Raw genomic sequence first — 26,991 nt, forward strand, 5'->3', positions numbered from 1 at the left:
GTTTGTTGAAACAACGTAATGGCAAAGATTTATCTTAAAGTATTCACGGCTGACAGTTTGTGTCAAGTGCCTATTGAAACTCTCATAACATTATTCACAATTAAATATTGTAACTCGGATGTGCAGATTATGCTAGTAAAAAATATCCCCGTCTGCACGGAAAATTCATTTTTGGTAGATTTGTCAACATTTGAGTATGAATTGATAGAACGTGCTGAAATGTCAAAGATTGCAAGTTGTTGCGAGTTGCCCAATTTGGAAGAGAATGGTACAAGCTGTATAGCTGGACTATGCGCAACGCTGAGACAAGTGATTAAAAATGTTCTTATCAAGCATCCAGAACATTATTCTATAAAATTATTGGGCTTTAAAGAAGCTTGTCTGTTGGCTTGTTCAGAGGTAAGTGTTTGGACTCGATTTTGCGAAATAGACATTGTCTCAATGTTAAAATCGATTGACAAACAAAATCAAGATAGCATTTTGCCTGTGTCATTAGCCAAGTTTGAAAACCACATGTCGCAGCCTGTAAGACTGCACAATTTGTATAAATACACCATGTCGAAAAAGTATACTACTCCCGATTTTGACAAAAACAAAAGTATTATGCCAGAACACGTTTTTTCAGAAGGTTTGAGTATAACGCTAGCAGATGTTATGATTTTTGTATGCATTCGCATGTTTTTCACGTTTGTGGACAAAAACCAGATTTTTGACGTTGCTCCACTTACTATGAAGTGGTATGATAACATGTTGACTAATGAACATATTCTCAGATGTATGGAAATATTGTGCATCCAAGACTTGTACAGTACAAATTTAATACTCGCTTACAGCTTGCCAGTAATTGAAAACCATAGCTTATACAAAAGCGACCAAAAAAAGTACCCATCTGGAAACCGAATTCACACGCGCCAATCAGACATAGATTACTCTTTAAACAGAGTCAAGTGTTTTCAATTACAAATCCATCTGGATGAGTTATTTGGTATAGAAAAGACGGTAGACTGGCCCAATATTCCTTATGAAGCAACTCCAGAAGGAGGGAACCTTCCAAGTAGTCGTTCGCATAGGAAGCTCCAACAGTTGGAAAGTTTATGTAAGCCTGTGTTAAAGCTTGCCAAAGAAGGCGACGTTATAGTCGATTTTTGTTCGGGGTGTGGACATTTAGGCATTCTTTTGGCTTATTTGTTACCTAAATGCAGTGTTATCCTCTTGGAAAACAAATCAGAATCCATGAAGAAAGCCAAAGAGCGCGTAGCCAAATTATCCCTGACGAACGTAACGTTTTATCAAAGTAATCTTGATTACTACATAGGACACTTTGATATTGGTGTGTGTCTTCATGCTTGTGGAGTGGCTACCGATTTAGTCCTTCAGCAGTGCATCGGCCAGAACGCTGCATTTGTCTGCTGCCCCTGCTGTTATGGATCCGTTCAAGACTGCTACAAGATTATTTATCCTCGTAGCCAGGTAATGAAAGGTATTTTAGATAAAAGGAATTATTTGACGTTGGGACATGCTGCAGATCAGACTCACGATGCTGAAAACGCAAAGACGAAACAAGGATACGAATGCATGATGGTTATTGATACGGATAGAAAGTTGCAGGCTGAGGAACATGGGTATAACGTCCACTTGAGCAAACTTTTACCAGAGACTTGTTCGCCTAAAAATCATTTACTTGTTGGTTGGCCAAGTAGGCTAAAGATCAGATTTTTGTAGTTTTGTAGATACAAGAGACCGGGTTGATTAATTGAATAAATGAAAAATAAATAACTGAACGTGGATAAAAAAATTTCAATGTTTTTATTTCATGGAACATAAGAAACTTTTCTAGACACGACGGAACTGTTTCTCGTAAGTATAATTTATTAAATAAATATTCCTAATACATAAATTTTAATTTGTCTAGGTTCTTTTTCCCAAATCTTAACTAAAAGCACGGGATATTATCACCAAAATTTTTTTATAGACCACTTGAAATACCTACAAGTGGACAGTTGATTGTAACCTTGTTAATAACAATGATTATAATAATAAAGCGCTCCACTCAAGAGAAATTGACTTGTTTATAATGTAGGAGGGAAATTCATGTATAAACATAAAGTAATTTGTTTAACGCACAATATATTTACAATTAAGAATTACACAAATTATACTAAATAACTAATTGATCAACGCCTTCATTTCGTTTTCAACAGGGTGTATGTATTCATTTTGCTAACATTAACACATTAAAGAAACAATTAAATATGTGGAGGAGAGAGATCTATCGTGTTTGTTGATTTTTGGGTTTAAATCTATAAACTTGGAAAATTTTCGGCGTTGAGGGGCAATGTGCACAAACAGAGAGAAAGAGAATGTCGGTAATGTATAGATTTTTTAAAAATTTATTTCGATACCGCAACAAAATCGACACATAAAACAGTAAATATTGATTATGAAACCTGGAGAGTAAGAGAAGCAGATATAATGATTTTCAGGGAATCGTACGTATGAATATGAATGTCTAAAGATGGTAGAGAAATTATGTAACAATAATCTTTATACAGAGAAAAAAATAGCTTACTTGAAATTGAGCAAAGCAATAGAAATTTTCTAAAATTATTGGATACTTAGTCAAAGTTTTCCTAAACTCACCGGCTCCGTATCGCTCTATTGTTGCAAAGCGGACCGACGTATTATGATTTACTTATTTATTATTATTTTTTTTTTTTGACGACAAAGAGAAGCTCATATACATGGTTTTTTTTTTTTTAATTTTTTAATTTTAGACGTGTACAACAAGTTTACTCGCTGTAGTCTCTTTTAGAGCCAAGCTTTCACCCTCTGGACTAAACTGCAAGAGTGCAGTGATTAAAGACATGATTTTTAGTAATAATAGTGTGCTGAGTATTTTCTTGTGTAAATTCGGTATTGATACAATGGTTCCTCGGAAAGAAAAAAATTCTAAAAAAATATCGTAGGTCACATGCGGAAAATGTAAAGCACGAACCAGGGTAAGATGACGAGTCGCATGCGAGCGCGTAGTTAACGGCTGTTATTTAATTCTCGTTTACAGTCGTATACTTGTCTCCACCTCTGTAAAATATTTCATGTGGGTGTATTTCATTGTAGTTTTGTGTGTAAATAATTTTCTTGTCCGGGCGGTCTCTCTCTCTCTCTCTGAAGACTCTGTACGACTGTAAGTATGTGTAGGTAGGTATATACGTGTATGATCAATGAATCTCGGTAAGAGCGGGAGAGGCTGCTCAGAAGATGGATCACGACTCGCCGTTACCGCTGTCGTCACCGTCCTCGTATTCGCTCGCGCTCTGGTGTTCCTCGTTATCGTCATCGTCGTCATCGTCGTCGTCGAGCTCATACTCGTCGTCGTAGAAGTCGGTCATATCGAGATGTTGTTCAGCGGGCCGTGCTCGGGTCTTGATGCAATAATCCTCGAGGGTCACCGGCACCACGATGCCCTCCTTTTCTGCCTCCATCTTTGCTGCTTGTGCTTGCTTTCTGTAATGAAAAATTTTCGTTACAACATATTTTTGCAAGCATTTCTGCAATTATTGTCGAGTATACTTGAAGAAGAAAAATGTAATGTCATTTGCATCATCATCATCGCCGTCGCATATCTGGCCCATAAACAAAAACAAAAAATGCGGAAAAAAAAACTAGAGCCAATTTAATCTCCAGGTGCAAGTCAGAATGAGCTAGGAAAGAAAGGTGAGGGGGCGAAACGAATGATGATAATTGGCACGGGTATCAGAAAGAGAAAAACAAGCGAGCATGCCTCGCTCTCGCCTTCCAATGCCAATAATATCATTTTCCGTATATCGAAAGGAGCGATCGGCTGGTGCTGCAATGCAGCGGCCTCCTCTCACCTGATGATATTCTCATACTCCTTGTCTCGACCCTTGGAGTCGCGCCAGCGCCTGTACATCACTGACGCGTCCACGTTGGCCGGACTGTAAGTGTTGGGCTCGTTGAGCAGCGAGATAACCGACAATAGGATCGTTCTGCAACAAAATTAATAAATTAAGAAAAAAATAAAATAAAAAAGATGATAATCAAGTCGAGCCTCTCTTGTCACGCCTCCTGCTTTCTTCTCTTTCTTCTCTGTAGATATTTATTTCACCAGACAACAGAGCTAGAAAGACACTGTTCAAATATATATATTATGTGCACATACACCTCAAAGAGTGTAGGTTTGCGTTTGTCGGGTGATATGTCGTATACTCGGGTGCGAGTAAATCTAGCCGAACTTTTTTTTTTTTGGTCCCCGACTTGCGAAAGAATCGAACATTTTGCTCTCGATTGGGACGATGAAATAGAAAGAAAGAGCCGACGCGACCGCTCAATTATATTGTTCCCTCGTTTTTTTCGTGGTAATCCAAGGCTGCGCTTTTATTTTTGCTGCAACTCATAATGGAAAAGCAATGTCGTCGTCGATGTTTTTCGCGAGTGTCGAGCTTACAAGTTTATTGTTGGTAAACGCGCGTGATGTCACGCACCGCAACGATTTTAGTAGTTTGACGTGTATGTATGGTTTCGTTTGCATCGGTTGCGACCCACACAAAGTTTGACAAGAAACTTTAAGAAATAGCGTGAAAAAAAAAAAAAAAAAAAAAAAAAAAAAAAGAATAAACAGCTACCTATGTATAAATAGATGGTGATGATATCACGGATAAGAACAAATACAATTCAGCCGACACGTAACGGTTTGTATGCATTATGTGCAAATGTACACGTACACATTGATATGTAAGGCAATATAACCGGACTCGCGTTCGATACGCTTGCCTGAATTTTTCAACGACAATCAGTAGCAGTAGCAGCAAACAGTATATAGGTAGGTATTGTACTCAATACATCCATGGTAGTAGGCAAATACTACCTCGCGCACATGCTACTGTAAGACAAATACGATTGTACAAAAATACCTGCGTGAAACTATGTGAAAATTATATTTGAACAAAATTCGATTAGCTTGAAACTAGATTTCAAGATTGATAAGCTTTTAAATGAACCATATAGGACCTACAGTAGCCCGATCAATTTTTTCGATTATCATACGAGGGCTCTCAAACGCCTTTAAATGCATGAGAAGAGAAAGAGAGAGAGAGAGAGACTAATTTCGTTGATTCAACGTAGCATCATTATAAAAATAATGGGGGTGTTGCCCAAAAGAGCTAATTGTATTGGAATGAGACACCAACTACCCAATTCAATCCTGCAGTTATTATGTATCCATCACTCGAAAACATGCATTTTCAACTTTTGTTTCTTCCATTTCACAATTTTTTCAAAGATTGCACCTAATACTAGTGATATATGTATAATAAGGTGTGATGGTGGCCGTTGTCGGTCGTTGGCACTCGGCTCACCTGACGTTCTGCGTTGGATTCCACCTCTCGCAGGGCAGCTCGCCGCTCTGCGGGTCGTCAACCGGCGGGTGTAGGATGGATATGCACAGGTCTCCGTTCTGCAAAAGACAAAAGACAATTTATCTTACCATCACTTACTCGTTGTTTTTTGTTTTTCTCTTTTTCTTTTTTTATGATTGCAGGTAAACGCGTGATTCATTGGACGAAGAAAAGCCAAGTCGTTGGTGATTTCTTCCTAAATATTTATACTGATGTATGTATAATATATCGCGGCACGTCGTCATACTCATCAGCACAGAGAGACAACAAACACGACCTGTGCTGAGTCTATACAAGTGATATATAATTAGTGTACCCCCATCGACCTAGCTTTCCATACCGCTACACGCTGACACTTATCTCGATATTTCTACAAAAACGTTTTCAAGCTCATTTCCATCATCCCTCTATCGTAATTATATACCCTACATCGAGAAGAACTAAAATGTAGTATTGAGTCAAGTATATAATATTTAACTATATAGCTCGGAAGATTATCGCGCGGTGGCTCAGTCGGCTAGGTCGTGGATTGGCACGTGGGAGACCGTGGTTCGATTCCCGGCCATAGTGCGACTTTCGGACAAGTACCTCTGTGATTTTTCACATGTGCTTTTTTACCACGCAATGCTCCTCGAGGAGGGTTTAGGCGACCTTCTCGCAGCAAAAATTGCCTAATTTCCCCCTACCCCCCTCCCAGTAAATGGGAGGCCTCCCTTCCCTTTCCTTGTCCCTTTTCCAAGTGCTTAGTGCCCATAGTAGTGCCCTTATTAAAGGAGCCAGACGTAGAGCACTCTAATATATATAAAAAAAAAAAAAAAAAAAAATTATAGCTCGGCAATAATTACCTACTCTAGTGTAACGATGAAAAGAAAGAGAGACAAAGGGAAAATCTGATATGCTGCACCTCGAGGTCAATAACGCACCTATCGCAAAACATTTTTCGGTCACTTGTTCGTCCTTTACGACATAACATTTTACCCGACGATCTATCGATAAGATTAAATAACCCCAAGAAATTTTTTTTTTTTTTTTTGAGTGCCAGTAGGTAATTCAAGTCCATTATCTCAAAGCACCAAGCCCAATGAGCGCAGTCAGCGCACTCAAGTTACTTGCCGAAAGAGATTCGTGACTCACGGTCTTGGTGCTCTGCTCTTCTTTTGTTTTCTCATTTTTGCGAGTATAGCGGTTTCAATTTCCGGGCGTACATAGTCACTTACGCGTACAATGGGAGACAAAAAAAGAAATTTTTTTTTTTTTCTTTAATTACTACATACATTCAACTTAGAAACGTTGTTTTATTTTATTTATTGTACCATCGTGCCTTGCAAAAGCGTATTTTTTTATTGTTGCATACTGGTGCGGCACTTGATTCGACGTCAGTACATTAAAAAGCATAATAATACACACCATGTGTTTACCAGAGCCATAATTACAAATCGATCGTTTGTTTTTTCTGTCAATGATGAACTTAATTTACAATATTTTATTACCATGTGGATTTAACTGTAAGTATGCGTTTACGGAATTTAATTAAAAAAATAAATAAATAAATACGTGTGGAACATCCGGGTTTACATAAAAAAAAAAAAAAAAAAAATTAAAGACCGAAACAATATCTGGTATGCGAGTGTTTTAATTGGTAGACATTATTTTTATTGAATACTTAAGGGTTAAAGTCAAATGTCAAAGATAGCTTTTTAAATTGAAATATTACGTACAATGTGACTGAAACAACTCTTCATCCTCTGCAAAAGCGTCTTTTTAGCGGATAAATATCAAATAATACACGTCATTTATTTATGCGTATTTACATTAAAAGAAAAAAATAATAAACAAATAAATAAACAAATAAAAACCACCGTCCATCACTACTATCCGACTGCTTCGAAATTTGGCTCAAGTATGTCGACAAAATTGCAGGAAAAAAAAGTTTGACTGTGAGTGTATAGGTTCTTCATTAAATCTAGTAACCGTATAACAATAATGTAATTAAGTATATATTATATTTTATGGAGACAGATGTGAAATGTACACCCCCCCCTCCTCCACACACACACACACACACACACACACACATACAAAAGTATGGAGTGAATACACTTGGGAGTCGAAATGCAGCGGCAACAGTGAGAAGAAGGGATACAATAAAAGAGAGAGAGAGAGAGAGAGAGAGAGAGAAAACGGGAGAAAAGAGAGGTATTAGTAGCTGAAAGTCGATAATTGTCGCACGCGCGCGGCTCGTTCGCTTCCACACGTACACAGTAAAAAATATCGTAGTAAAATTACTACGTTTAGCATAGGAAATAATCCGACCTATGCTGAGCGTGGTATATTTACTACAGCAGTAGTAAAAATTCTACTGTGATAGTAAATTTACTGCCCACTTTGTAAGGCTAGAATTAAAAAGGGGGAGTAGTGTCTGAGTTGTTTTTTTACTATTCCAATAGTAAATATACTGAAGTAGTGGTAAGTATGCAACGTATGCAGTAGATGGCGTGACCGCAATCGTAGTAAAATATTTCAATTTAATCAATACGCATAAAAAGAAATCTTAAATTTAAAGTATTGTACTTTCATACATGAAAATGAAGAAAACTATTTTTAATTTATGTAATCTTATAAATACTCAAATTAACACTTAATGCAAAAGCGCATAATGTAAATTACATTTAAATTTTTTTAAATTACGTTTGAAGTCTTTTGTTTAATGAGATTTTGTAACTGCTAATACTAAGAATGACTTATTTTTTATAAATGCTTAGATTTATTGCTGCGCTACTTTTTATTTAAGGAGATCGATCACAACACCGATTGATTTGTGAACAACGTGAAAAAGCAAAAACAGAATACCTCATGGTTCTTTAGTTCTTTACCCCATGACTTGCTTGAGAGTTATGAATATCTGCACTTTTTCGAATTACTACTCTAATAGTAAACTTTACTACGTGAATAGGTATTATATTTAGCGAAGCGTAATAAACTATAAGACAGTTGTAATTTTACTTATTTGGTAGTAAATTTGGTTACTATTGTGCGTAGTACAATTACTACGTTCAGCATAGGTCGGATTATTTCCCATGCTAAGCATAGTAAAATTACAACAGTAGTAGTAGATTTACAAGAAGTTTAGTGAGAACACTACAAACTAGTACTTTTACATCGCGGAACGAAGGAATTTTTACTAGAGGAATAGTAAATCCACTAAAGTCATTTTTTACTGTGTAAGTACACATTTTTCATACATGGACAGCGTATGTGAGTATACATGGTATATGTGTTTGGAAATATATACCCACAGTGTAATACGCTGTATAATAATAGCTGCTGGAGGCTCGTTTGCTAATGTTATACAATATCGTAGTGTGTTTGGTTCAATAAATACTCGGACAGTCGCCCATTAATATATATATATATATATATATATATATATATATATATATATATATATATATATATATATATATATATATATAATGCATAAGTAAGTATCGAGGTAAGTATACGCAGGGTTTGTAAAAAAGCTGAGTTTACGGTTAACAATAACAACCCACCTCGTAAACGTTGGGATGCCAGACTTTGGTCTTGAAGCGAATGCTCGGTGGACTGTACGGGTAATCTGGTGGGAACTTCATGTGTGCCTGTAAAAAAAACAGCCAGAGTCAAAAGGTGAAAAAAACATTAGAAAAAATACCCGCGCACCCGAGGTGACGGTGATTGTGCATATGGTGATGTAATTACTTAATTGCGAGTAAAAACAAAAAACAAAAAAAAAAAACAAATTAAGACTCGTTAAATTTTTTCTTTCATCACTGTAAAACGCTCATCGTTTATTAAGTGGCTCATCTACCTATACAAGTTCGTTTTACAAATCCAACTGTATACAGTCAATTTTATATTTCATCTATCGCATAACGATCAAAGCCATTTGCATTTATGGGCCCGAACCCCTTTAATATCAATATATTATCATCATAGGTCGAGGATTCATCTGCAAAATAGAGCACACGACATGCACTTGTCTGGAATTTCGGAAATTTCGTAACGCCTCACCTACGTGCAAAATAGGACAAAACCCGAGAACTGCCTGGATTTTCAGCTCGTACAACAGTTGACGTACGTAACGCGCAGGTACTTTATTTTATTTTTTTGTTACCAATAGAAATACTGCAGCTGCTGTCGAAATGTTTTTTTAATACACCTCCTTCTGTTATTTACGTGTTTTATTTTGATTTTATAATCTCCAGGTGAAAAAAGGGAAGGTGGGGGGAGAGTCTACTTGTAAAAATTCACGTTAAAAGTAAAAGTGACAGTAAATAATTTGTACTCAAAAGAAAGAGAAGAAAGAGAAGAAAAATGTAAGACCTTTAGTGAAAGTAAACTGCCACGCACTCCAAGGTCTTTACAAGAATAGTTGTAGATTCGCGCAACAACAACCTGCTGACGAGGAGGGACCATCTTGTGTATCCTTATATACTTACCTTACATCTATTAATTACGTACAAAGTATTGTTACAGCTTGTTACACAATTTCGATGAATAAGAATAAAAGGGTGGTAGTTGTCGCTTCCTGCGCGTGCAAACGTGTATAAGGGTGCAGCAGCGAGGGAGGAGATGGGGGAAAAAGAAAAAAAAAAAGAGAACTGGGCTGAGAGCGGAAAATGGGGCACACACATTGATCTTTTGATGGCGCTCGCGACCTGGTCATGGCCCAAATATACATCCTAGCTCCGGTCTAGCTCCACCTCTCTTCCTCCTTAATTTGTCCTCCTCGGGGATCCTTTTATACATATGTATACATCAGATATACATACCTATATTCTCTTTGTCGCGTGTTTTTATAACTGCATTTATACAGGTCCCGCATTGTACGACCGATATACTTATATAAAAATAATACCTACTTGCTTACAAATGCACGTGACTTTTTCCAACTTAAACCGCTTTTGTGTCTCTATATAGAGATTTTGCAACTCCAGAGTTAGTATTATACCCTATACGTATACGTCTCAAGTATATGTACTAAGTAGCGCGCCATAAGCTAGTTTCGTGGCGTTAGTGCTGCCTCCTTCCTGTCTGTACATGGGCAATATAGGATTGGGTGGGTGGGGTAGTGTATGTAAGTAGAATTGGCCCCGATTCTCCAATCTTCCTTTCCTTCTCATCACCTACTATACTTATACTTATACTTATACCCGGGATACGCACGTTCTTTTTTGCATCAACTTATCAAGTATCAACTCACGCATTGCCCATACTCTTGTAAATATAATAATTAAGTAAATAAGTATATGGCAGTAAATAGTATAGAGCGGAACGTGGATTGCTGAGATGTAGCTCGAGAGGAATAATCGAGTGAGCGCAAGAGAAAGTCGGGCTAGTGTTATTATTATTATTATTATTATTATTATTATTATTATTATTACTATTATAACTATTATTTTTATACAACTATAATATACGAGACTATGGAAGAGGAGAAGAATCAAATGTGCCGGTAAAAATATCGGGTTGGGAAGCGTGCCCCGTTAACAGCTCTCGGTGTTACCTTTTTCAATAATTGTATGATAATATATGCACGTACTTAATTTGAGGAAGCACGAAAAATATATACCATGTACTATGTGACACAGACAAACAGAAAGGCGTTACCAATAATCCTTGATGGTACACAAATGATGATGATGATCACACATTTTTCGAGCCCAAGTAGGTACGCTCCAATTTGTTGACTCTGTCAATTAACGCTTATACTAATCATACTAACATTTATTCCAAAACAAAGCCACTAATCTTTCCCGTTTCGATTTTAATTTTAAGTAAATAAAGTAACTCGATCCATGTTTGAGATTCAACTACTCTCGCTTCTACCAAAAACTACGTCAAATCCAACAGATGTGTGATTTCGTAGAGCAAAAAGAAATAATAAAAACTTGGAGATCGAGGCGGATGTTGTGATGATGATGATGATGATGATGATGATGATGATGAGGGAGACCTTATACACGATAAAATTGTTCAAGTAAGTAATTACAAGCAGAGTAACAACTATACTCGAGAGAGCACAACGTAAATGTACCGTTGCCGCGAGAGAGGCCCAATAAAACGCGAGAGTGGTTTAGAAAGCGGAATCGAGGTGAGCGCGCGAAAACGCGACCAATACCTACACACAAGTATAAGTATTATCTGATATTTTTTTTATACAATAGGTTGATTGCAGCAGCTGATGAATATGATGTTGTTATGTATACACGTTTCATTGATTTCGGTGTTTCAACAATTTATTGTAAAAGTGGTGCGTTGGCTCGTCTTTACCAACACCCCAGCTTTTTGCTCTTTGCTAAAGTACAAGTGCTAAAACAACACGACTCTAGGGACAACCAAAGCATTTCAAAAAAGGTGTTTATGTGAAACATCATTAATCGATCTGTTTGATTGTAGCATCAGTCCAACTTGTCCAGTACCTTCATTTAACATCATTTTCTGTCAAGTAATCTTTCGAACAAAGAGGACATGACCAGGAGAAACCTCTCCCAAAAATAATAATAATAATATGGTCAAAGTCCGAGAGCGTCTTTTTCTGTGTCTTCCGTGCATATACTTTAAATTTACGCACAACCTTCTTGCGGCACTTAAAAACCTGGGATAATTAATTTGGGGATTACCTAAATTCAATTTAAAAAAAAAAAAAAAAAACTACGGAATAATAAAAGGTACGTTGTGTTGTTGAGTCGAATACTTTGACAGAGAGAACTCGACGCGCGCTTTGTTCTCTCTCTCTCTCTCTCTATCTCTCTATCACCTATAGTGACTGCATCATATGTTGAGAGAGCGATTTTTTACTGTATCATGCTTTTCGTTAACATTTGTACAATCCTGATAGGCCAGATGGGGTTTTACCCTAAGGTCATAAATAAAAACCTTCAACCTTCAACCTTCTTGTACTTGCTCACACCTCTTTGCAAATATCTCGTGTATGCGTATACAATAAAACAAAGAGGTATCCGACCCAATATTTATTGTGGAAAGTTGGAAAGGCGGTGGAAAGCGGTAGACATGCTCCAGCTTGGAGAGATTTTGGAATCTATCAAGTACTTACAGGCACTAAACTTTTCAACACCATGGGAGCCAAGGTCATAACTAAGTACGATTATTTTAATTTCTAGAAATCTAGTGCATTGTTTAAAAATTAAAAGTCTCGGAATTTTAACTTGGAAGCCTTTTTCAAAGGACAAGATCTCAGTGATTTAAGAATTATTATTATACGATATAATATGTAGTAGTAACGCAGGTGCAAGGTCGGAAAAGCCCAGGAATACATAAAAGAATTAGAAAAAAATTATAGGTTAATCACAATTACTTTCATACTTCACAAAAAACTACCTTGCCCTTTAAAATTTATTCTAATCAGTTTGGAGCTGCTGCTCGTATAATTTAATAACGAAAGCAACTGCATTGCATTATTCATAGAGTAAAAAAAACGTTTGTATTTCGACATAACTCTATTAAGTACTCTGTGTCTAGATTGAACCTTATAATACAAAAATTTGGAACTCAAAGCTTCATTGTGAGTTTCTACAGTTGTAATGTTGCATGTTTCTCTTTTGTTGATATCGTGCGTTACAGGCAGAGCAGACGCACAGCTACACAGAGGCTCTGTGACAGAGCCGAGTCGAGCCAAGGAACGTACATAAAAACAACCAGATGTATGATGCTACTAAATTATTATATGTTACTTAACTAGCCCTGGCAGGGTCTGGTTATGCGTACAATGTACATGTGCACCAATCATGCTGATGTTTCTGATACCTATGTAAATGCGTGCTTTATATACAAAACTTGAGCACACTAAACAGCCGCAGAGAGAAAGAGAAAGCGATTGACGCCAACGTTCCGTTGCTCATTGTTGCTGCTATACTGCGCTACTGTACTACTATAAGCGTTGTACTTATACCTATGTGTATAGTAAACACCTAGTGCTCACTGCTCTCTCTTTGATCCTACTTGTGTGTGTATGTGTACGGTGTGCATTTAAAAATCTCTTCTTCGGGACTGATGCTGCTAGAGCACAAAGGACAGTAGAACACACGTAAATTGTACCTACAATGATGCCAAGGGATGAAGAAAAAAAAAAAAAAAAAAAACCCGATTGAAAATGACCATGTAGGTGGATCTTGATAATATAAACGTGGACGCTAACCTTAAAGTATCCACCCTGGTAGAGCGTATCTGGTGGGCCGAATATCGCGACCTCCCACTCGAACATATTGTCTTCGCCGACGAGCTTGACGCGAAAGCCCTCGACCGGTTCCTCCTGTAGGCTCTTGTATTCGAGCGCTAGCGCGCGTATCGCGCTGCTCGTTGGCTGCGCCATGTCTTTCCGTCCGTAGCGTTTACGTTTAAATTACTGTCGTTCACTCTTTTTGCGATAATGTATAATACTATGGACGTTTGTTCACGTCACAGTAATTGGACTTTTTTTCTTTCTCTATCTATATGTCTTTTCCACCGTCGTCACCAGCTACCTATAATGACACTCAAAGTGCCTGCTGCTGGCTTGCTCTGGCCTACGAGGACGATGATAAAAAAGGGTAGCCAAACTATAGATAAGTTTATTCGTCGTCAAAATGATGTATATATATGTATACACGTCACGTCTGCCAATCTGCCTGCATCAAGGTTGTTGCTGCAGCAGCTGCATATTTCTGCAGAGGGTCGATGGCTGCAGCTTTTGTTCAAAGAGGGATGGGGGAGCACACAGCACACGACAGTACGACACTATAAGGGCAAAGGACGAAAGGACTGCTGACACGCACAACTTATTTCTCCCTCTGTTTCTCGAATGCACATATACGCAAGTAAACCTGCGAGAAGCGATCGTTGCTTTTGCAGCAAGTTTTTTTTCCCGAGCAGAGCTTAATTAGTGAGCTTTGTTTTTCTTAACTTGCGATAGTTACGATGCAACGACAACAACGCGACAAGGTTTTTAAGAGACGAGAACTCAAGACAAAGTCACTGAAGACGCAAACTGTTCCGTTTCGAAAACTCGACTGAGGTTGAGCTTTGAGCTACTGCGTTGTAGTTCGAGCTCTTGGCGCTCTTGCTTGCTTTTCTCCCACACAGAGTTTCACAGTTCTTGTTGCTCCATTTGTTTAATCTACGCTATTTTTCTGTTATGACCGTGACAATTAAGTTGCATGCGTACACTATTTAGTATTTTTTTCATTCTTGTTTGAAAATTTTCATCAACGATTACTACACCTTATTACTATTATGACATACCACACTCAGCACCCATGGTATAAAAAATAAAGGTGGGCTCTTCAGCCACCGAACCGATCAGCCAATCAGGAGGCTTGGAACAAGCGACCTTCCATATTGGATTTTCCACCAATGAGCGTAGAAAGCGCGTTGTTTAACTATACTTACACTTTATTGCTGAAAATAAATACCACTCACCTCGAAAAGCAGTATCAAATTAAAAGCTTCGTATACGTATGATAACGTAAATTAGATTGCCAGATATGAACAAAAAAACTGACTTTTGATGTTAAAATTCTCATAAAAAGAAAAAAAAATTGTAAAATTTGTTTATTGAAATATTTAATAAACTTTATTTATTGTATATTTTACAAATAATCAGATCATCATATAGAATTATATTTATGCATAAAACAGTGCACCTAATAAATTTTAAACATATTATTTTTTGAGGAAATTTTTTACCCTGTACTCTTGTTTATGTGTAGCACTGTAGCAATAGTAGTTGAACAACGCGCTCTCTATACGCTCATAGGTGAAAAATCCAATATGGATGGTCGCTTGTTCCAAGCCTCCTGATTGGCTGATCAGTTCGGTGGCTAAAGAAGAGCCGACCAGCCGTGTGTCACGAAGTAAGAGATACTTATCTATCTAGATACTTAGTAAGTATAGATTTTTTTTTTTTTTTTTATATTAGTGTGCTCTACGTCCGGCTCCTTTAATAAGGGCACTTAGCACTTGGGAGAAGGAAGGGAAAGAGGGATGGGAGGCCTCCCATTACTGGGAGGGGGGGGGTAGGGGGAAATTAGGCAATTTTTGCTGCGAGAAGGTCGCCTAAAACCCTCCTCAAGGAGCATTGCGTGGTGAAAAAGCACATGTGAAAAATCAGAGGTATACACTTGCCCGAAAAAGTCACACTGGCCGGGAATCGAACCACGGTCTCCCACGTGCCAATCCACGACCTAGCCGACGGAGCCACCGCGCGCTCTTCTACGTCGTGCCGTGTGTTCAAGTAGCGCTCTCCGACAACTTACCGACAACTTAAACGTGACGCAAGATATCGTAAGACATAATTAAGTTGTCTGAGAGCGTTACTGGAACACACCCCTTATATATTTTTTACACCATGCTCAGCAGCTCAGCACACTGTAATCACTTTAGGCCCAACTTTGATACTGTTGTTTCTTTTATTTTAACACTTTGAAATTTTATCTACAAAAGTGGTGATGGAAAAATTTTTTTCTCAATATTTTGAAAAACATTATAGGGCCAAGTAATAAAAAAGTTTTACATGTACATCAATTACAAAATTAATCACGAGATAACGTTTATTTACCAGAAGAATAATTTTATAATTCAAGTGGTCTCTATTTTGATGAGTCATGGTTCATAGTAAAAATACAAAAAATAAATTTAAATAATCTTATACAATGAATGAAGTTATACAATCTTAAAAGTAATATATGCTTACACCTTTAAAAATTATTCATCAACCAACTTTGTCCGGCTCTCCAAACATTTGTATTTTCGGGCCAAATTTATTGTGTTACGAGTGTCGTCTGTTTATTATATATAAATATATCGCTCAAGTATACTTGCATTTCCTGAACGAGTTGGTTATTGATGGTGACACAATCTTAAATATGATGTATGCCAAACGTAGTCACTGAATTACAAGTTGCTCGCCTTTAATTAATTAAATTAACGAGCTTAACATTACATGAACTGGACCGAGGTTTTAAACGGATCTAAAAAAAAAGGTAATGAAAAAATAAACTGGAACGAGGTTTGCAGCCTGATAGATACAGTAGATCACTAAATGATAACAGACTTTTACGTCAACAAAAACTATACTAATCGCGTGGGGTGAGTCATTTGCGAGACTTAAAATAATTTTTTGGAGTAATGTAAGTTAAAAATATTAAAAAAAAAAAAAAATAATATAAATAAAAAAACAAAAAATGGAAAAAATCAAGAAGCAATTCCTTTAGTTACACAATTATTTTTTTCCAAGTAAAATATAAAACAAAAATGGATACACACACCACTTTGTCTCCCATTAACTTTTCCTGCCATTTTTTCGATCTTGTTTCTCAGATTGTACTGCGTTGGAGTTTTCTTGGGTCGATTGGCTGTTTGAAGGTGTTGAAGAAGTTGTCAGAGTGCTTGGCGGAGGCGGAGGTGGTGGCATAATCACAGATAAAGGTGTTATCGTTTGCTCCCAGGTGTGATCCGATGAAGCTCGAAACTACAAAATGAATGCTTGCTAGTAAGAATGGTGACAAAGAGACTGTTGGAGTGAAAATGAACTTTACCTGTGTAGAGTACTGACTCCTGAAAGCAGCTTTCATTGCCACAAGTCAGTCGCTGCATGGCCTTGCTTTCTCCAACGTTTTGACTACTTGACTAATATCTTAGGATCCTTGAGAGGTTGACGATGATTCCAAGCTCTGCTCAGATTGCGTGCTTTTGCCTCGAAAACCAAAACCTGCACACCTATAGTCACTTGCTTACCCTTTCCGCTTTTGAATCTCGACTTTTTAAACCAATTACTTTGCAACTCTTTGGCACTCGTCGGTTTGTTCCTTGGAGATTTCTCACGAGATGACCAGTAAATTTCTTGTCCCTTTCGTTAACGAGCGTAAATACCTTTTTCCCCAGCTCGACCAGTTTGGCCGATTCTGTGCGTGTGAGTGTCTATGTCCCGGGCTACGTCGTAGTTTACAATCTTTTTATAAATATCCAAACCTCGAGCTGCACAGATGATTACAATGATAACAATGATTTTCAATTGGAAAAATACAACCGATTAATCATACCTGCGACATCCGTAGCAACTAATATGTCAACTTGTTTCTTTTTAAAAGCAGTTATAACTTAATTTCGTTCAATTTGGTCAATGTCTCCGTGAAGCAACATAACGTCGTGTTCTTTCAACTTTAATTTGTTTGCTAATTCTTCAGCGTTCAACTAAAAAATTTTTTTTCATTATACGCTAAAATTTGTTGATTTGATGACAAATATCAGCAAACTGCCATTACTTAAAAATTGAACTAAATTTTGATTAAGCCAATTCCATTTACCAACAGCATCATTATTAAATACTACCACGTGCTACGTTATATCTGTATTCGCTTCGCCAACATCACCTTGAACGATCCTTATTAGATCAGTCAACACGTCTCTGGCAAGTTTTTCGAAGTAGCGCTAAAGAGCAACGTTTGCCTGTCAGGCCTAACGTGATTACATATGAACCTAACTTGTGGCTCTGATGGTTAAAAATTCAATGATATCAATGTATTCATGATTTTACAAGTGACTCTTTAATACTTACCAAATGTCAAACATTTTATCGGCTTTGTCAAGAACCAAAAATGTAACTCATTCTAAATTGGTGGCTTTCCACTTGCTACCTCCCCCGTAGCAACAACAAACCATTTTACACTTTACCAAATTTTTTTACTTCTTGATATATCTGGAGGGGGGAAAAAAACGAATTGTAAAACATCGTTTGGTTTCAAAGGACAAAAAATTATCACCTGTTGCGACAATTCTCTGGTTGGTGCTAGAACGAGTCCTATGGGTCCATCACCATCAGCCAATTCTTTTTGATCCATTATGAGAATTAGCATGGACCATACGAATGCAGCCGTTTTACCACTACCTGTTTTAGCAATGACAATCAAGTCTCGACCATTCATTGCCACAGGGATTGCTTGTGCCTGAATCGGAGTGGGTTGAGTGTACTCGTATTTTCGTATGCCCTTGATTAAATGCTCATCAAACACATAATGTCCAAAACTTGATACGGGATCAGGCAAAGCTGGCCCTGTCACTTTGATGCCCAATGCTTTTCTCAAATCATCAATTTACTATTTATCGAGATTCGCAATGTCTTGGTGCACATTGTAAAAATTCTTTTCAAATGGCTCATAAGGAACGACACTGTGATCTATTGGTGGCAAGGGATCAATTTTTTTCTTTCTAAGCGGATCCATAGGATCTCCATCCTCGTCGTATTCAATTTCTTGATCAGAGTCATCTGCATGGAGCCCTGCATTTGGATTTTCTTCGATATATCTACTGATCAATCAAGATGATGATGACGTACAAAATAATTTGTAACAATTATAAATATTGTATTACCTGTAATAACTTTCTTCATCATCCTCGACATCAATGTCTGCTCTAACACCTCTACTTTTATCATCTTTATTTTCGTTTTGATTTTTTTCAACTTGAGCGTTTATTCCAGCCATAAATGCATCCAATGGAGCCTCTTTGCTGTCACTGTCATCATGGCTTTTAAGTTTCTTTTTAGCTGGTGAGCACAAAGGTGAGCCTGGCGCTGGAATGTATTCCAGTTTTGACGAATCGTCTGATCATCATCAAAGTACCTATCAAGTTGAAATTTGCATGAACAACGTGGAACTTTTATATAATTTTAAACCAAATAACCCAACTCGTCTTCAGTTTTACTGCGTTTCTTTGGTGCTCCACAGCTGGCTGACAGGGCGGTTTCAGTGATGGAATTCATCATGTGATAACCCAAGTTTGGTGGTGGAGGAGGTATAGCAGCTCCAGCACGCTTACGACTACTGGGCATTTGAAAGCCCGTAAACCCAAATCCTTTAGACTTTTTGGCATGGTTACTTTGGCGGTAACTCATGGTTATAGTTATATCCTTACTTGAATACTATAGCTGATATCAATATTTCTGGAAAAAGAAAGACGTTTTTGATAAACACGTAATAACACAACTTGAAAATGTACTAGGAGAAAAAGTCATACAACTACTTTAATAATAATAAATCAAAATTACAAAAGTAACAATTTGAACTGAATTTGATAGGTTAACCAAGCTGAATCGAATTCAAATACTCACAAATAACATTAGTAAAGACTGCAGAGTAAAAGTATGATTACCAAATTCAAATTTATTGCTCCAGACAGTATTTATTTTACAAAAATGACATCCCCAATTTGCACAAATATGAGAATATACTACATTAACTTGACCGAGGTGTTTTTTGATTACCCTACGAGCGTCGTCTGCTAATGACAATTAACTGTATATATAACTGGACAACTGGAGATGCGGAGTTGTAGGCATAGAGATATTATAGATAGAGTAGGCAAGCCACCGATTCTTCTGTAAGTGGCAGCGTTAACACGATAAAAAGAGATGCAACATTGAGCTACCTTTCTATCTCTCTCTGTGCTTGCTGCTGATTGGCTACAGATGTTTTACATATATATGGCCATAGGCAATTAGTAGTAACCACAGAGAGAGATAGAAAGGTAGCTCGATGTTGCATCTCTTTTTAACGTGTCAACGCTTGCACTTCCAGGCTTGCCTACTCTATCTATAATATCTCTATGGTTGTAGGTGACTGGGTAGTCCGTAATGTGATCATGACTATAGGTATGTTCGGGGACCGAGATTGGGCGCACGCCGTCAACCCGCGCTCGCCTGCGCTCGCCCGAACTCAACCGCTATTTCGCGCTATCTTTATTATTTACAGAGATACGGCTATTTTAAGTTTTCACCGAATTTTAAAACCAAAATCCCGGATTTTCAAAGTTTTCACGGGTTTGGGTCTATTTGCTATGATGTTCTAGACTGCCTGGACGCTTGATTACTACAATTTCAAAATTTTTTGTGTACTTGCTAAGGCCTAATTTCAAAAAAAAAAAAATTTTTTTTAAATTTTGATGATTCCGAATTAAGGCTTATTTCGCGCTATCATCATTATTTACAGAGATACGGCCATGTTAAGTTTTGGCGAACTGTTAAAACCAAAATTTCAGATTTTCAGAGTTTTCACGGGTTCAGGTCTATTTGCTATAATGTTCTAGACTGCCTGAAAGCCTAATTACTACAATTTTATCATTTTTTGTGTGGTTGCAAAGGCCAAATTTCAAAAAAAAAAAAATTTTTTTAATTTTGATGACTCCAAATAAAGGCCTATTTTGCGCTATCTTTATTATCTACTGAGATACGGCCATTTTAAGTTTTGGCTAACTTTTAAAACCAAAATCCCAGATTTTTAGAGTTTCCATTGGTTTAGGTCTATTTTCTTTGTTGTTCTAGACTGCCTGTACGCCCAATTACAACAATTTTATCATTTTTCGTGTAGTTGAAAATGCCAAATTTCGAAAAAAAAAAAAAAATTTTTTTTAATTTTGATGACTCCAAATAAAGGCCTATTTTGCGCTATCTTTATTATTTACGGAGATACGGCCATTTTAAGTTTTGGCTAACTTTTAAAACCAAAATCTCAGATCTTTAGTTTTCATTGGTTCAGGTCTATTTCCTTTGTTGTTCTAGACTGCCTGTACGCCCAATTACTACAATTTTATCATTTTTTGTGTGGTTAAATAGGCCAAATTAAAAAAAAAAAAAAATTCTTTAAATTCTGATGATTCTAAATAAGGCCTATTTTGCGCTATCTTTATTATTTACAGGGATACTGCCATTTTAAGTCTTGGTCAACTTTTAAAACTAAAATCCCAGATTTTTAAAGTTCTCACGGGTTAGAATCTATTTGCTATGTTTCAGACTGCCTAGACGCCTAATTTCTTAAATTTTATCGTTTTATGTGTAGTTGCAAAAGCCTAATTACAAAAAAATTCGGTTCGGATTTATTTGCTGTAATGTTCTAGAGTGCCCGTACGCCCAATTACTACACTTTTATCATTTTTCGTGTAGTTGAAAAGGCCAAATTTAAAAAAAAAAAAAAAAAAATTATTTGAATTTTGATGACTCTAAATTAAGGCCTATTCTGCGCTATCTTCATTATTTACGGAGATACGGCCATTTTGAGTTGTAGCCAACTTATAAAAACAGGATCCTAGATTTTTAGAGTTTTCGTGGGTTTGGGTCTATTTGCTATGTTGTTCTAAACTGCCTCGACGCCCAACTACGACAATTTTATCATTATTTGTGTAGTTGCAAAGGCCTGATTTCAGAAAAAAAAAAAAAATTTTTACAATTTTGATGATTCTAAATTAAGGCTTATTTCGCGCTATCTCCAAAATTTACGGAGATACGGCTATTTTAATGTTTGGCCAACTTTTGAAACCAAGATCCTAGATTTTTAGAGTTTTCGTGGGTTTGAGTCTATTCGCTATGTTGTTCTAGACTGCCTGGACGCCTAATTACTACAATTTTATCATTTTTTAAGTAGTTGCAAACGCCTTATCTCAAAAAAAAAAAAAAAAATTTTTTTAATTTTATTGATTCCAAATTAAGGGTTATTTCGCAATATCTTTATTATTTACGGAAATACGGCAATTTTAATGTTTCGCCAACTTTTAAAAACAAGATCCTAGATTTTTAGAGTTTTCACGGGTTTGGGTCTATGTGCTATGTTGTTCTAGACTGCCTCGACGCCCAACTACGACAATTTTATCATTATTTGTGTAGTTGCAAAGGCCTGATTTCAGAAAAAAAAAAAAAATTTTTACAATTTTGATGATTCTAAATTAAGGCTTATTTCGCGCTATCTCCAAAATTTACGGAGATACGGCTATTTTAATGTTTGGCCATTTTTTAAAACCAAGATCCTAGATTTTTAGAGTTTTTATGGGCTTGGGTCTATTCGCTATGTTGTTCTAGACTGCCTGTACGCCTTATTACTACAATTTTATCATTTTTTGTGTGGTTAAAAGGCCGAATTTAAAAATAAAAAAAAAAAAATTTTTTTAATTTTGATTATCCCAAATTGAGGCCTATTTTGCGCTATCTTCATTATTTACAGAGATACGGCCATTTTAAGTTAAAGCCAACTTTTAAGAACAAGATCCTAGATTTTTAGAGTTTTCGTGGGTTTGAGTCTATTCGCTATGTTGTTCTAGACTGCCTGGACGCCTAATTACTACAATTTTATCATTTTTTAAGTAGTTGCAAACGCCTTATCTCAAAAAAAAAAAAAAAAATTTTTTTAATTTTATTGATTCCAAATTAAGGCTTATTTCGCGATATCTTTATTATTTACGGAAATACGGCAATTTTAATGTTTCGCCAACTTTTATAAACAAGATCCTAGATTTTTAGAGTTTTCACGGGTTTGGGTCTATGTGCTATGATGTTCTAGACTGCCAAGACGCCTAATTACTACAATTTTATCATTTTTTGTGTGATTAAAAAAACAGAATTCAAAGAAAAAAAAAATTTTTCCAATTTTGTTAATTCTAAATTAAGGCCTATTTTTCGCTATCTTTATTATTTACGGAGAAACGGCCATTTTAAGTTTTGGCCAACTTTTTAAACCAAAATCCCAGATTTTTAGAGTTTTCATTGGTTTGAGTTTATTTGCTATGTTGTTCTGGACTGCCTGTACGCCTAATTACTACAATTTTATCATTTTTTAAGTAGTTGCAAACGCCTTATCTCAAAAAAAAAAAAAAAAAATTTTTTTAATTTTATTGATTCCAAATTAAGGCTTATTTCGCGATATCTTTATTATTTACGGAAATACGGCAATTTTAATGTTTCGCCAACTTTTATAAACAAGATCCTAGATTTTTAGAGTTTTCATTGGTTTAAGTCTATTTGCTATGTTGTTTTAGACTGCCTGTACGCCTAATTACTACAATTTTATCATTTTTTGTGTGGTTTAAAAGGCCGAATTTAAAAAAAAAAAAAAATTTTTTTAATTTTGATGATTCTAAATTAAGGCCTATTTTGCGCTATCTTTATTATTTACGGAGATACGGCCATTTTAAGTTGTAGCCAACTTATAAAAACAAGATCCTAGATTTTTAGAGTTTTCGTGGGTTTGGGTCTATTTGCTATGTTGTTCTAGACTGCCTCGACGCCCAACTACGACAATTTTTTCATTATTTGTGTAGTTGCAAAGGCCTGATTCCAAAAAAAAAAAAAAAATTTTTACAATTTTGATGATTCTAATTTAAGGCTTATTTCGCGCTATCTCCAAAATTTACGGAGATACGGCTATTTTAATGTTTGGCCAACTTTTAAAACCAAGATCCTAGATTTTTAGAGTTTTTATGGGCTTGGGTCTATTCGCTATGTTGTTCTAGACTGCCTGTACGCCTTATTACTACAATTTTATCATTTTTTGTGTAGTTGCAGAGGCCTAATCTCAAAAAAAAAAAAAAAATTTTTTTTTAATTTTATTGATTTTAAATTAAGGCTTATTTCGCGATATCTTTATTATTTACGGAGATACGGCCATTTTAATGTTTCACCAACTTTTAAAAACAAGATCCTAGATTTTTAGAGTTTTCGTGGGTTTGGGTCTATGTGCTATGATGTTATAGACTGCCAAGACGCCTAATTACTACAATTATATAATTTTTTGTGTGGTTAAAAAGGCCGAATTTATAAATAAAAAAAAAATTTTTTTAATTTTGATGATTCCAAATTAGGAACTATTTTGTGCTATCTTCATTATTCACGGAGATACGGCCATTTTAAGTTTTGGCCAACTTTAAAAACCGAAATCCCAGATTTTAAGAGTTTCCACGGGTTCAAGTCTATTTGCTATGATGTTCTAGACTGCCTCGACGCCTAACTACGACAATTTTATCATTATTTGTGTAGTTGCAAAGGCCTAATTTCAGAAAAAAAAAAAAAAATGTTTTTGAATTTTATTGATTCTAAATTAAAGCTAATTTCGCGATATCTTCATTATTAACAAAGATACGGCCATTTTTATGTTTGGCTAACTTTTAAAACCAAGATCCTAGATTTTTAGAGTTTTCGCATGTTAGGGTCTATGTGCTTTGATGTTCTAGACTGCCAAGACACCTAATTACCACAATTTTATTGATTTTTGTGTAGTTGCAAAGTTCTAATTTCGAAGAAAAAAAAAAAAAAATTTTTAAAATTTTGATGATTCTAAATTGAGGCTTATTTCGCGCTATCTCCATAATTTACGGAGATACGGCCATTTTAAGTTTTGGCCAACTTTTAAAACCGAGATCCTAGATTTTTAGAGTTTTTATGGGCTTGGGTCTATTTGCTATGTTGTTCTAGACTGCCTGTACGCCTAATTACTACAATTTTATCATTTTTTGTGTGGTTAAAAAGGCCGAATTTAAAGAAAAAAAAAAATTTTTTTAATTTTGATGATTCTAAATTAAGGCCTATTTTTCGCTATCTTCATTATTCACGGAGAAACGGCCATTTTAAGTTTTGGCCAACTTTTTAAACCAAAATCCCAGATTTTTAGAGTTTTCATTGGTTTGAGTCTATTTGCTATGTTGTTTTAGACTGCCTGTACGCCTAATTACTACAATTTTATCATTTTTTGTGTGGTTAAAAAGGCCGAATTTAAAAAAAAAAAAAAAAATTTTTTTAATTTTGATGATTCCAAATTAAGGCCTATTTTGCGCTATCTTCATTATTTACAGAGATAGGGCCATTTTAAGTTTTGGCCAACTTTTTAAACCAAAATCCCAGATTTTTAGAGTTTCATTGGTTTGAGTCTATTTGCTATGTTGTTCTAGACTGCCTGTACGCCTAATTACTACAATTTTATCATTTTTTGTGTGGTTAGAAGAGCCGAATTTAAAAAAAAAAAAAAATTTTTTTTAATTTTGATGATTCCAAATTAAGGCCTATTTTGCGCTATCTTCATTATTTACGGAGGTACGGCCATTTTAAGTTTTGGCCAACTTTTGAAACCAAAATCCCAGATTTTTAGAGTTTTCATTGGTTTAAGTCTATTTGCTATGTTGTTCCAGACTGCCTGGACGCCTAATTACTACAATTTTATCATTTTTCGTGTAGTTGCAGAGGCCTAATCTCAAAAAAAAAAAAAAATGTTTTTGAATTTTATTGATTTCAAATTAAGGCTTATTTCGCGATATCTTCATTATTTACGGAGATACGGCCATTTTAATGTTTCGCCAACTTTTAAAAACAAGATCCTAGATTTTTAGAGTTTTCGTGGGCTTGGGTCTATTCGCTATGTTGTTCTAGACTGCCTGTACGCCTTATTACTACAATTTTATCATTTTTTGTGTGGTTAAAAAGGCCGAATTTAAAAATAAAAAAAAAAAAATTTTTTTAATTTTGATGATCCCAAATTAAGGCCTATTTTGCGCTATCTTCATTATTTACAGAGATACGGCCATTTTAAGTTGTAGCTAACTTTTAAAAACAAGATCCTAGATTTTTAGAGTTTTCGTGGGTTTGAGTCTATTCGCTATGTTGTTTTAGACTGCCTGGACGCCTAATTACTACAATTTTATCATTTTTTAAGTAGTTGCAAACGCCTTATCTCAAAAAAAAAAAAAAAAATTTTTTAATTTTATTGATTCCAAATTAAGGCTTATTTCGCGATATCTTTATTATTTACGGAAATACGGCAATTTCAATGTTTCGCCAACTTTTAAAAACAAGATCCTAGATTTTTAGAGTTTTCACGGGTTTGGGTCTATGTGCTATGATGTTCTAGACTGCCAAGACGCCTAATTACTACAATTTTATCATTTTTTGTGTCATTAAAAAATCAGAATTCAAAGAAAAAAAAAAATTTTTTTAATTTTGATAATTCTAAATTAAGGCCTATTTTGCGCTATCTTTATTATTTACGGAGATACGGCCATTTTAAGTTTTGGCTAACTTTTAAAACCAAAATCTCAGATCTTTAGTTTTTATTGGTTCGGGTCTATTTCCTTTGTTGTTCTAGACTGCCTGTACGCCCAATTACTACAATTTTATCATTTTTTGTGTGGTTAGAAGAGCCGAATTTAAAAAAAAAAAAAAATTTTTCTTATTTGTGATAATTCCAAAATAAGGCCTATTTTGCGCTATCTTCATTATTCACGGAGAAACGGCCATTTTAAGTTTTGGCCAACTTTTTAAACCAAAATCCCAGATTTTTAGAGTTTTCATTGGTTTAAGTCTATTTGCTATGTTGTTTTAGACTGCCTGTACGCCTGATTACTACAATTTTATCATTTTTTGTGTGGTTAAAAAGGCCGAATTTAAAAAAAAAAAAAAAATTTTTTTAATTTTGATGATTCCAAATTAAGGCCTATTTTGCGCTATCTTTATTATTTACGGAGATAAGGCCATTTTGAGTTGTAGCCAACTTATAAAAACAAGATCCTAGATTTTTAGAGTTTTCGTGGGTTTGGGTCTATTTGCTATGTTGTTCTAGACTGCCTCGACGCCCAACTACGACAATTTTTTCATTATTTGTGTAGTTGCAAAGGCCTGATTCCAAAAAAAAAAAAAAAAATTTTTACAATTTTGATGATTCTAATTTAAGGCTTATTTCGCGCTATCTCCAAAATTTACGGAGATACGGCTATTTTAATGTTTGGCCAACTTTTAAAA

General features: G+C 35.7%; 2 protein-coding genes and 1 pseudogene across 4 annotated transcripts; 1 reads left to right on the plus strand and 2 right to left on the minus strand.

The window, feature by feature from the left end:
- Window positions 1-18: 18 nt before the first annotated feature.
- On the plus strand, window positions 19-1,950 carry Gstcd (glutathione S-transferase, C-terminal domain containing). Its single transcript, XM_014358192.3, has one exon. It carries the CDS (start codon window positions 19-21, stop codon window positions 1,720-1,722), a length of 1,704 nt encoding a protein of 567 aa, XP_014213678.3. The 3' UTR covers window positions 1,723-1,950.
- On the minus strand, window positions 1,852-14,681 carry LOC106643169 (ubiquitin-conjugating enzyme E2 R2). 2 transcript variants are annotated; one of them, XM_014358193.2, is made up of 5 exons: window positions 13,612-14,680; window positions 8,966-9,052; window positions 5,376-5,473; window positions 3,873-4,007; window positions 2,746-3,504 (listed from the first exon to the last, which is right to left on the minus strand). In XM_014358193.2, the coding sequence occupies exons 1-5, from the start codon at window positions 13,783-13,785 to the stop codon at window positions 3,264-3,266; spliced, it is 735 nt and encodes a 244-aa protein (XP_014213679.1). In that variant the 5' UTR covers window positions 13,786-14,680; the 3' UTR covers window positions 2,746-3,263. The 2 variants fall into 2 exon arrangements, with proteins under 2 accessions (XP_089451699.1, XP_014213679.1); XM_089595573.1 differs by lacking the exon at window positions 8,966-9,052 and having other exon boundaries at window positions 1,852-3,504; window positions 13,612-14,681.
- A 1,362-nt stretch (window positions 14,682-16,043) lies between these two features.
- On the minus strand, window positions 16,044-19,730 carry LOC106643137 (ATP-dependent RNA helicase DDX42-like; annotated as a pseudogene). Its single transcript, XR_016293226.1, has 9 exons — window positions 19,599-19,730; window positions 19,136-19,389; window positions 18,819-19,069; window positions 18,212-18,752; window positions 18,003-18,147; window positions 17,492-17,938; window positions 16,988-17,426; window positions 16,716-16,920; window positions 16,044-16,420 (listed from the first exon to the last, which is right to left on the minus strand). The product of XR_016293226.1 is annotated as an ATP-dependent RNA helicase DDX42-like (transcript).
- Between the last annotated feature and the right edge of the window lie 7,261 nt (window positions 19,731-26,991).

Source organism: Copidosoma floridanum, unplaced genomic scaffold, assembly GCF_036245765.1.
Source record: "Copidosoma floridanum isolate Cflo_tuat_1 unplaced genomic scaffold, Cflo_Japanese_pri ptg000025l, whole genome shotgun sequence".
In the NCBI taxonomy this organism is placed as follows: domain Eukaryota; kingdom Metazoa; phylum Arthropoda; class Insecta; order Hymenoptera; family Encyrtidae; genus Copidosoma; species Copidosoma floridanum.